Here is a 12871-nt window from a genome sequence, read left to right as displayed (position 1 = left end):
TTCAAAACAAGCGCAGAGGAATGTTGAGCTCTAAGATCTTGTTGATTCACGACAACGCCCGGCCCCACACGGCAAATGTCACTCGTAAAGTTCTTGAATCTTTTAAGTGGGAGTTGTTTCCTCATCCGCCGTACAGTCCCGACCTGGCACCGAGCGACTTCCACCTATTCCCAGCAATGAAGAAGTGGCTGGCTATGCAGCGTTTTGATGACGACGCACAGCTGCAAGAAGAGGTAACGAAGTGGTTGAAGGCGCAGGCGGCCGAATTTTTCGACGAAGGAATTTCCAAGCTCGTACATCGCTACGATAAATGCCTTAATTTGTATGGTGACTATGTAGAAAAGTAGTATTTGAGTGTGGCTTTCATCTGTATATAATAAAATTTGTTTCCTATACTTTGTTTATTTTTTTATTCCAAAACGTAATCTACTTTCTGGATAGCCCTCGTAGTTACGAAGATATTAGTAGGCTTAGCCCAACACTTCTCGAACTGCAAAGAAATAAATGTCAGCAATGAAAGAGGATATGGAGAAAAAAACGGCGAATCAAATGCCGAAAAGTTTCATAGTAGATTAATTGAATAGAAATGATGCAAAATTTGACATTGAAAGCAAGATTATTGAAGTTTCAATGCAGAAAATTCCACGTCTTAGTTTAAAAGTGAGACATTGGATCCAGCTCCCAGCGTTAAAATTCGATAAATTTTAATTGCAGTATCTGGACCTTACTAATGTACCCAAATATGGAAAACTGCAGAATACAAGAAATTTTCTGCATTATAGAAAGTAAAGCTCTGCCTATGTAATTTTATAAAATTTCAGGTGATTATTATAAATAGAAATGTTGTGTTCACGTTCTAGAGACTATGTGTTTTTCGGGAGAAAATTTTAATAATTAATTGATCCCTTGTCGGAATTCGTACCGTGGATCTTCTACACATACTAGCCAATAAATTAGAAACCTTTGAGATTTTCATTTGCGTGCGTGTGAGGGATGAAGTATGCAAATAGTTTTATGATGTGGGTTACACATGGTTAGAATGCTAGTATAAGTAAGCTGTAAGAGTGCTTTTCACGATGAATGAAGTAAAATGGGAAAAACGCCAGAACTTTCACCATTTGAAAATTTTGGCTTATTGTTGGTGCCCATTTAACAGGAGCCTCGTTTTCGAAGATTTTTGAAAGAAGCGAGATCAGAGTTTTTCAAAAGTTGAAATCAGAATCCACAGTCCTTCTCTAGAAGACGTGACTGCTGTTCGAGAACAGTTTTCCAAGAGAGTGATCAGCGTCGTCTCCGACGAATTGTACGGCAGAAGAGGGACTCTACTGTGCTTCAACTGACACAGATCGTCAGCCAAGGCTCTTCCCAACAGATTTCAGTTCAAACCATGCGCAGAGAATTGCAGACGACAGGAGTGCATAGTTGGGTGCCTGTGAGAAAAACCACTCATTTCTGTCCGACATGCAAGATCTAGTTTGCAGTGGTGTCGGGAAAGAAGACACTGGAAATCTGAGGATTGGAAATGGGAAATGTGGTCGGATATATCACGCTACACTTTATTTTTCACTGATGAAAGACGTCGAATTTGGCGAGAACCCCATGAAGCCATGAATCCATCTTGCCTTAATCGCCTTGTTCAAGTATCTGGTGGGAGTATCATGATATGGGGCATGTTCTGCTGTCATGGAAGTAGTGCCCTGGTATTCGTCCAGAGTAGACAAACAGCCATGAGATACCTAGATATACTGGTAGATCAAGTGCATACTGGTAGATCAAGTGCACCCTGCAATGCTGCATTTTTATCCTGATGGCGACGGATACTTCTTGGATGACAATGCAACTATGTATCGCACCAGAAGTATTCAAAATTGGTTCGCTGAACTGCAGTCTGACTTTCAACACCTTCCCTGGCCACGGCATAGCCCTGATCTTAACCCCATAGATAATGTGTGGAATATAGTGGAATGACGCATCCGACAGCACTTTCATCTTCCGTCTAATTTACAAGATTGAAAAGCTAATGCATGGTATTCTCTGGACGTAAATGCACCCCCAGAAGCATAAAGATACTATGCCCAAACAAATCCAATCAGATTTCCAATAAAATATTGATCTTGGGTTTTTGATTCATTGGCCAGTGGGTGTAGTTCATTACACGAGTGTGCTATCCCGTTATCCTAAAGGCACACACTGAAGATGCAAAAATTCCTTACAATCTCTCCTTTTTATTCCTTTTCTTTTCGTAAGTAAAGGCGTGAGATCCAACTTGTTAAATTCATGTGGTAACGAGTTATAGTCCATCACTTTCAGTTCGGACACCACTAGAGACATTATTAAATGTTTTGAAATGTGAAACATGAAACATTGACTGTTTCCTCGGTGGAAATAGAACTAGGAAGGTAGCTCGTTGCGTTAACACTTGCACCATAAGAGCATGGACAGTGGAATGCGATAATTCCTTACAATGCAATCTAAAAATGCGAATGGGAACACAATGCAAAACTCCATAAAATATTTGCTATTTTTAAGCTTCAAAATCATTCTGCAAAACCTTTTCCTTTTCCCCCCAATAGAGATCAAAACGGCTTTTGCCCTGAATTCAAATGAAATCATCTTGCTTGAAATACAAACATTTTATCGAATAATCGTTAAATGCAAAAACTTTTCCGTTCCAAAGCATGGAATAAATTTTTACAACTTCAATAATTATACGAGGATAGTTCATCTTCAGATCATCATTGGATCCTAAGCAAGTTATCGTTTGTTGAATATCATGAAAATTAATTTCGAAAATTTTAATAGATCATTCAGCAGATCTATCTGCATTATCAGCGAAAAAATGAACGCATGAACAAAGCACTCACAGAGGGAAACTTTTCGATGGAAACAATAATGACATTTACATGCTCAGAATGTTTCAGACGTCTATAGATAAGCAGGATACATATTGATGCATTTAAATAAAGAAAAAATGATAAACTGAATGTGAGATTTAAGAAGTGTTCTTTTATAGTTTTCTACTGGGGAAAGCATAACAGATATTAGAAATTAATTTCATTATTTTCAAGTTCTGATACATTACTTTTACATTACGGTATATTATGCAATAAACACAACACACCAAGTTGATTTTACTCTAGAAAAATTTACTAACCATTATTGTTTCAAGTAAATGTTATAAATATTTGTCAAGCCACTTTTTCTCAGTAATAAATATTATTTATAATAATAAAAGAGAAATGCGGTCTTTATATATCTTTAATATAAAAGGTATAAGAAAATTATTTAAAATTCATTCCAGAATTCTCAATAATAAATTCATTTCATATTTCTCAATAATAAATATTATTTCTGATAGTGCCTTTTGCACACCTGGTACGTAGCAGCTGACGTGCACTTCTACTGTCTGGCTCCACTGGCATTATTTGTTCTATTTAAGTAAGTAAATTTCATTTTAAATTGTACAATGTACGCAGTAATAATCTGACTCGAAGTTACTTGATTCCTTATTCACGTTATAGAATCTTGGAATGAAATTTCAAATTAAATGATTAACGTAAGTAGCAGTAGTAATTGCAGTAGTAATGCAGTAGTAATGTAAGATATATATATATATATATATATATATATTAGATATATTATTATATATCTTATATATATATATATTAGATATATTATAGATATATTATTAGATATATATATATATTAGAGTTAGTTACACTGGAATAAAAGCAACAGAGAATATTTTATCTTCTACATTTTATACTGGTAGCATTCCTCAATCTGTTCTGGTATAGGTACAGGTAGCAATAAAACAATTGATTTTTCGATGGCTTAGAAAAGAAATAATTTCCAAAAATCGGAAATGATGCTTTATTCAATAAATTTTAATACTGTGTTTATTAATTTTGGACGAACGTGACGGACCTCTACTTGGGAAGGGCTTTCTGAGAATTTTAATATATCGTCAACCATACAATCCATTATACCACTGAGTACTATTTTTAATCTAATATTCCACTAAGCGCACTATTTGTAATATATTTAAAATACATGTAGTTAGAGGATATTCATTAAATTGTAGACATTTTCAGGAAATAACTTTTACTCCAGCTTAAAATTAATTTTTTCCAATTTACAGAAGCTCCTATCTTCCTCTTTCACAAAACAAAAATTGCAATTTTACTACCCCTTGAATTTCAGTATTTTTCTTAAAGCAATATATATCTTAAATACCAATTTTAAATAGATTTAAATGCAACGTGAGAGAATAAAGGTAGAGAATTTCAGAAGGAAATAATATTGCAAGCATTAAGATATTTTATAATATTCGGGCCACAAATAGCACTTATATCTTTAATATCTAATTTAACGCAAATATTAATTGATAAATACAAATAATAAATTGATGTGAGAGTTTTAAATAACCAGAGACTGAAGGTTGTTATTCGATGTCAAAAATAAGCAAGTTAATTCAGATGTGTATTAGTGTTTTTAAATGGATTTGAGGAAATTATTGTGCATAAGTACATAAAAGTAGATATTCATCTATTTAAGCTTTTGGCATTTGTTTTTAACATGTTGAAATTTTACAATATATTCCACAGATGGCCAACAATTGGATTCTTCCTGTTGTTCTTAGTAACGGCAGCTTGCTCTTTCATTACCGGACTTCTAACGATAATACATAATCTACCACCAACTGTGATATTTTTTTCGCCAGATGTTGAGTAAGTATAAAATTTATCTGGAATAACTGCCAAACAAAATTTAAATACAAAACTTGACAGTGCAAAATATTTATCTAAGGCAACACTGCTAAAATTTTAACTTTAAGAAAAAGTCAATCTTATAAAACAAACTAATTGTCCTTTTCCGTAATTTCAGTTATCATATAATGTAAATAACGGTCACTTACTTTCAGACGAATATTTTGCCACAGCAGACAATTTACGTTTCTCAGATGAAACATCTGCAATGTTGTCATTTATTAATACTGAATAGTAATACAATATTATAACAACTGGTAAAAATTTCAGCAGACAGTTGTTAAACGTTAAAATTCATCTGATCAGAGAGTGCTGTTTAAGAAAGAATCAGGGAGTTCTTCAGATAGTATTATGTGCTTCTTGCACTCTACCTCTTAGTAGTTCCTCTTTGGGATCTACTATTTGTCCGTCCATTTCAATTAAAATTTTGATATTCCGACCCGTTGGCATGGTAGTATGGAAACCGGTTGCCATGCACTGGCACCCAGTTTCTAATCCTGAAGAAAGCGTAGATGTATGTAAGCGTGCAGTGCCTTTGCGGCAAGGGGTGCTTAAAATACTAACGAGCATAAAGTCTTCTCCCAAGGTTGAAGGAAGGCTAAGAGGGGTGGGAGATCTTCAGTACCCACCCTTGGATGATTCTTCTTTAAAAGTGGACTAGAAATGGACAAATTCGTATTGTCACTTGGTATAGGTGCCTAGACGCAAGACAACGACAGGCGCAGTCCTTGCCTATTGGGCACAATGAAACTCGTATACCTGATCTGATGTTGCTGTCAGGCAAGTGAGATAAGTCACGGCGCTCAAATGTTTTCTATAGCCTTTAGGAAAAGATCAGAAAAACAATCTATAGCCTAGCAAATGAAGATTTCTCATCTAATCTGCATATGGTCCTAATATTATGTTATTTACTTTGGTGAGAAAAATTAAAAGAGCAACAATAAAAACTCATGTAACTTGAACAATTTTACAGTAAAAATGTAAAACTTGCAAAAGATCTTATTTTTGTCATTGAACTTGTATGCAAAATGAATATTTGTCTATTTCTCAAAAAAATATTAATTTAAGCAAATGTCAGTCAGTGTCTTAATTCGTCCAACACATATTCTCTGTCTGATTTAAATCCAGAGAATATGCGGACCAGTCCATCTTCTGGATTCCTTTAACTTAACGATCACTGGGGCATTGCAATGAAGACGAGCATTATAGTCCATTAGACGGAAGTTGTATTACCGATTGTACCCCTAAACAACTTGATCTAAGAGCCAGTAACTTTATTTTTGCTTTTTCAGCATTCATAGCTGCACTAGTAAAAAAAGTGTCAGTACGGCAATTCAAAATGATGCTCGTTTATACCATGATTTCATACCTTTGTACTGATTCATACCTTTAACGGATTTTTCAGGCTTATTTTGTGTATTTTTCTCCCATCAGTCTTTAACACATCTAGACTCATACTTCAAACAAAAACGAGACTCATCAGTAACGAAAACTTTGCTTCAATCCATGGTACTCCAATCAGATGATATCTGCAGCATTGCAAATAGGTACACTTCGCACCCCAATTTAATGGGAAACAAATTATGGGTTTCCTTGAAAACAACCTGATTTTATATAGCCTGTCACTCATGGTACGTCTAGATAATTTAATTCCTGTAGCTGCATCCTTGCAATATGAACTGATATCAGTTGTATATTTCATTTGGCAATCATTGACAAATAACGGCCATAAGACTTATATTTTCGGCCTTGATCTGATTATTTGATTACATCTCCAATATCATTAAACTATTGTCAGATTCTTGACATGACGTTTCTGGCTACTTTTAGATCTTTACAGACCTGTAACAGTAACTGTCCTGCTTCCCTTCTCCCAATGGCAAACTATTTCTCGTAAACCAAACAATAAATGCCTTCTAAATGACATTTTCCACCTTCTACATGCGAAAATTTTATTTTACAACTAGTATAATCCTAAAAATTAGAATCTAATTATAATCTACCTTTTGCGCTGCGTCGATAGTATGGGTACAACAATTTGGGTAAATCTATGTAGCGAATGTGAATCGCATTAAATGACGTTGATATTGAGCTACCAACCACCGGTCATTGAACCTTTCTTAATAGAATTAATATAAAACACTTTTTTATAGTTGCTCTTTTAGCTTTCCTCGTCAGTGCATTATACTAATATAAATTTTAGCTGAAAAACGCTTTTGAAAAGCTTTTGCACGTGTACCGTCAGAGTTCATTTCATACCGCAGATGGCTTTGTTTGTAAAATAAGCCATTTGTAAAATCATTTGTCAAAACATTCCTCATTTGTAAAATTCAATAATGGGGAAAACTGTAAATCCGAAATGTGCATTAGTTATCCTAAAAGCAAAAGCATAGATTTAAATATGAGGGGAAGTCTCGATCTCTGCACTATCTATAAGGGTTCATTTCATGAGTCTGCAGACCCGCCATTTATGACAGCCGTGATGTTTGCAACTGATTGTCAATCACAAATTCTAAAATGACAGTTTCATCGTCTCTATACGTGCCCTTCAACTAATCCATCTCCGTCTCTTCCCTTAAGAGATCTCCTATCAAGTAAACTCTGATCAGTTTCCTGAAGCATGTATGATTTAGTTAGTATATGCTACGAAATCATTCTGTATGTAGAGTCGCACGTGTTTTGGTCATTATAGGTAACTTCCCATAAATTAGGTGTATGCTTGTAAGTTCAGTATAGATAAATGCTTTCATGATGCGAGTTTGCTAGAAAATTTCTACTGCACTCTTACAAATTGCACAAAAAAATGGATTAAATTTTTAGACTTGTATCAGTGAAATACGATATTCTGTTTTGTTTCTGGATGAGTCACTTACCGATGCAATACAAATTTTATAAACATTTTTTTTTCTTTTTTTTACTAAACGTTTCTTATTGAACCTCTTAAACATTATAATACTGATTACAAGACAACCTGTTGATACATATAGGTTCATTTGTGCCTAAAATGCTTCTGGTACATATCACGCTAACTGTATTGTTTTTGCTTTATTTTTACGAAAGCCTTAAGTGCAGCTGTTTGTAACTGATCACTGTTTTCCAAAATATGGTATTTTCGAAGCATTCTACTACATGCATTACACAGTTTCGGTCATAAATAAATTTTGGAAAATTATTTTCACTGACTTTATTTTTCATGAGTATTTATTTAATTTATACCATTGGCAGCTAACATCCCTACCTTCAAAAGGCAGTTTAATTTGTGGTCCCGCAGTACGTTATGTTTGGCAAATATATAAGAATATATACTAAAATAATAAATTCCAGTTACTTCAAGATGCCAATTTTAAATAATCTTTGAATAAAAGTAGTCCTAAGATATTAGATGTATGAAGATGTAAACAAATTTGCAAAATCGGCCAATAATGTAGCCTACGCCAAGGATGCAAAAGAAGATATCACGAGCTATATACAGCCTGTAGGTCACTCTTTGGCTATTACTAGTCTACACTGATGTTTTTGTAACCTAAGCCATTTTCCCATTTTCAAAATATTATCAAAACATTTTCTCACTTCAACTTATTTAACGCATATATGTAGTATGCATAAACGGACATTTAAATATAAACAAGAATTTTTATACTCCGTTCTTGTAAAGTTCAACATGTCATTCTTTGGGCAAACACATATACGTTTAAAATTATACACATTTTCGTCAATGATAGCTTCTCATTCCGTAACTCCTGTTATTTGGAATCAGCATGTAGGAGAAGAGATTTGCGACAGAGTTGCAAAGCAAAATCATCATTTTATTTTTGACTAAGGAAATTGTTACTCCGTCTCAGATTTATTACAGACTTAAAAATCAGTTCGATGGTAATTTAGCATCATTGGACTTCGATATCTTCGATCTACCTTAGAAAGTCCTCCATGAAGGCATCCCACCCTTAGGAAGATAGTCCCTCGAATAGTTTGCCGTAATTAAATAAACCATACCTCTTCTATTTACTTATAAAATTTTCAGGAGGAGAAAAATCCATGGGTAATGTGCAAGTTATTGAAGTTTTGAAAGAATGGTTCAGTATGCAATCAAGACTTTTATTCTTCTACCATTAAGAAACCCCATGAGTTCTGCAACAAGTATATTGCAATGGCAGCTGATTACATAGGAAAATAGCGTTAAGTCGTTTCATTATACATTCAGTAAATAATATTTATGTTATAAATACCTCTTTATATTTCTACATTCCTCGTACATTGCAAATGTGAATACAATACCTCCGACTATTTAATAATATCTCTGCAATATATACAACCCCGTAATGATTATAAATCTGAAGCTGCCAATAAATAATGAAATCTGAAAAGAAAAATTGGGAAATAAGTTTATGAAAAACTGAGATGCCTGCATTAGGGCATTCATTACTATTCTGTAAATATCATAACATCGTAAAAATAATAGCTTAAAAAAATGTTCTGACATGGTTGAGATACCAAAGCAGTATAACATATTTTTAAATCAGCGTGAAAAATAAGTAACCATAGTGTACCTAACATAGCAATGAAAAGCAAATTCTGTGAAATTAAAATATGTATTTAGGTTGACGAAGAAGACAGCAAATCTCATTTACTTCAGACCATATCCTCACATTGGAGCTTACTGTGTTGGCTTAGCACTAGGTTATCTGCTTTGGAAGTATCATAAATGGACTCTTTCCAAGGTAAGTGGGGAAAAAAGATCTTAGTAATTTTAATTTTTCATATATTAAACTTATTGAATTTTTGAAATAAAATATGAACGAATATTAAAATACAGCTAGTAATAAACATACCCTCAATTTTTAATTGTGTAAATGAAATACATATACGTATTTTGGTATTAATCTCCTATAAATATTTTACAATATTTCGTTAAAAACTGAAGAATGATCATCTTAGATATTGCGTTATCAGAGGAGAGACAGTTTATTTTGACGCATGCGAATAGTTACAACAGAATAAAATTTTTTCCAGCCCCCCCCCCCCGTTGACCTAGTTACTACAAGAAAGCAGAGCAAAAGAGAAAAGTTGTCTACCGTAATGGAAACTGCTTATTATGGTGTTAAAAGTATTTCTCAGAAGGACATTAACATGACATTTAAAATTATACAAGTGCCAAAGAATAATAACAAACAAAAATATTTATGTTTCTTAAAACTATTCTAATGTATTCTATTCTTTTAAAGGCCGTATTCAAAACGCTTCGGAAAAACCACTGTTTATTACAATTTTTCTGTCTTGTCACATGATATAAAACATCCAATCACCATGGATTGCTTTGGGATTAACATGCGAAGGGAAAACTATGTCTTCATTTACAAACACAGAAACTACCAACAAAGAACTCCAATTAAAGTTCCTAGTTCGTATGCTGATTGAGTGAAAACGTACAATCTACAATCTTTTCCGGTAAAGAAAGCTTTTCAGTGATAAAATAAGTAGAAAAATAATTTGAAACAATTTTTTGTCCGAACAGACGGATGCGTGATAGCGCTCCAACTCTTACCACAAGTACATAAAGCATTTAAACTATTCAGGAATATGACACTTTAAATCTTTATTACTCTTATTTCCCTATCAAAAGAAAAATAAAGTTTGCAAAATGTCATATCTTTGAAATTTATTAAAAAAAAACCTATATATAGACTACTAAACCTATATACACTATTCATATATATAAACCTATGCATATAAATAGTGTATATGTGTACACAAATTCGGCAATGAGTTACTTCAAAAAAGTGTATAATCTGATTTTGTACAAGTCTTTAATAATTTGAAAATCAGGAATGTACGAAATTTGGAGCCTGGAAAAGTGATACAGAAATAAAATTTAATTTCTTTTACTACATATCTATAATTTTAAAGACAATATTACTAAATATCTAATTTTAAATTTAATTCACTTTCTAAATATTTACATTTTTAAAGATTTATATGATGTTGTTTTTTTCCATAGCTTGCACAAAGTGCAGGTTGGGCTGTCTCTTCGGCAAGCTGTCTTGCTGTACTTTTTGCCACATATTCCTGGAGCAGGGGCAACAGAGCTGATCCCGCTGAAGGAGTCATTTACGCCGTCTTGCACAGAACAGTGTGGGCAGCCGGAGTAGCCTGGGTTTTATTTATATGCGCAACTGGGCATGGCGGTAAGTTGTGAATGATTCCTATTAGCTTAAATTATTGCTCAATGTATACGAATTCTGACTTCTTTTTCATTTAGTTTTTTTTTTTTTTTTAGTCTAAAGGGGCTTTGTCCCTGAAGGACTATTGTTTTCGTTTTGCGATTTTGCATCGGACTCATAAACGTCGGTTCACTTTTCAAACTGTTGCCACAAAATGTTAGAGTCCTGCATTATATTTGAAGAAATTAAATAATGAAAAATCTGCATAAATGATTGTCTATTTCTCGCATTGTGATAAAACAATGGTACATAGAGCCATCGAATTTTGAATGACGAAATCCTACTGCGAATATGGGCATCTGAAATCCCAAATTTGGAATTTGTTTTATTATAGATTTTATATTTTGTAAAACTTTAACGAATTTTTGATTTACAAACTCAATGCTTTAAAAGCGAGAAATGGCAACGTTATATAGAAAAAAAAATACTTTTATCTCCAGCTCGCGAGACTGTGTATATCGGAAATTCTAAAGATATGCTTAATTTAACATTATTTTGCGATATTGCTCTTGAACTGAATTTTATGGTTTAAGTGCAAAGAACATGATATTTAATAAATAAAGGTAACACTCAAAACGTTAAAAAACGCCCCTTTGGACGTAATTTAAAATCTAAAACATTTCAGATTTTTTTTTTTTTTTTTTTTTTTTTAAATTAAATATTCGGCTTTGAGAATTCCAGCGAGAAGATAAACTATGCAAAGGTGATCTTTAAAAATGTACCTTTGATGAAAATGAAGTGCATTGTTGTAGCCCAAGATTGGTTCAAACGCATAGGGCTTAAAGCAAAGTAAGGGGTGAGGGGTTCAATTAAATTTGCTCTACCTCCTCTTGATAAAGATATATCAAATATTAATTGCATTCCTCTTCCTAAATATTTTTTTTTTTTTTTTTTGTTGTTGTTGTTGTTATTTTTGTATTTCCCTTCTCTTTAATTCTACTGGTTTGATGACTATTGCTTAATTTTTTACATATTTTGGGAGAATTTTGGATTTTATTGGTTTTGAATTTCATTTCTTTCCCGTCTTTGTGGATTTGGTTCTAAATTTCTTACTTTTCGTCTGTAATTGATCAATTTTCAGCAGCATATTGCGCGAAAGTAATATTGGGATTGTTTGTTTTAAAATAAAAATTTGTGATACTATAATATAAAAAATATGAAAGCAAACTTCTAAAGTTAATTCACTATAACCTCTTTTATTTTTTATTTTTATTTTTTTAATGTGTAAGATAAAAAAAAAATATGAAAGCAAACTTCTAAATTTAATTCACTATAAGCACTTTTATTTTTTATTTCATCTGGAAACTTCATCGCTCTGTTCTAAAAGTAGTGCTGTAAATCTAAACTACGTCATTCAAATTAATCATGCGATCTTACGTAACCCTTAATGCAAATGCCTCTTGACCAATCACCAAATTGTAAACCAAAACTAAAAACTGAAACTTTTGACTCCCTCCCTTCTTTCTATGAACTGATGCGTCACTTTTGCTTGTGTTTTCCTCTTGGCCAGATGTCTTTCTGCAATCATGTGTGTGCTGCTATATTCGTTTCTATGGCAATAATATCAAAATTGTAAATGTTCTTTAATAGGCCCGAGTAGAGTGCCAAGTGAATTGTGGCCACAAAATGAGAATTTAAATAAAAAAGGAATTTAATCCGGCTCGACTGTTTCTTCTTCAAAAATGGATGGACGCTCTAAGCTTCGAGTATCTACTCAATCAGTATTTTTGCGCATTTACATCTTAGTGTTCTTATTTCAGTGCTTCCAATATTGTTCTGTCATTACATTCTTCGACAGGTTCTAATTATGAAAAATTCTACACGAGTTTGTTAAGCTATGTTCACAGTGAATCATGGGAAAAGTCCTGTTTCACCGAAGAGTTT

General features: G+C 33.1%; 1 protein-coding gene across 1 annotated transcript in view; it reads left to right on the top strand.

Moving 5' to 3' along the window:
* The window catches only part of LOC118186839 (O-acyltransferase like protein-like), a 114729-nt gene that overhangs the window by 94073 nt on the left and 7785 nt on the right, over window positions 1-12871 (top strand). The window contains exons 10-13 of the mRNA XM_085820069.1: window positions 3359-3438; window positions 4608-4730; window positions 9367-9487; window positions 10765-10951. Of these exons, the coding sequence (XP_085676195.1) occupies window positions 3359-3438; window positions 4608-4730; window positions 9367-9487; window positions 10765-10951 (511 nt within the window). The remainder of the gene's footprint in view (window positions 1-3358; window positions 3439-4607; window positions 4731-9366; window positions 9488-10764; window positions 10952-12871) is intronic.

Source organism: Stegodyphus dumicola, chromosome 7 (assembly GCF_044657685.1).
Source record: "Stegodyphus dumicola isolate Sdum_Otavi_A_Nest chromosome 7, ASM4465768v1".
NCBI lineage: Eukaryota > Metazoa > Arthropoda > Arachnida > Araneae > Eresidae > Stegodyphus > Stegodyphus dumicola.
Note: the sequence above shows the minus strand (reverse complement) of the source record. Positions and strands in the feature narration are given on the sequence as shown.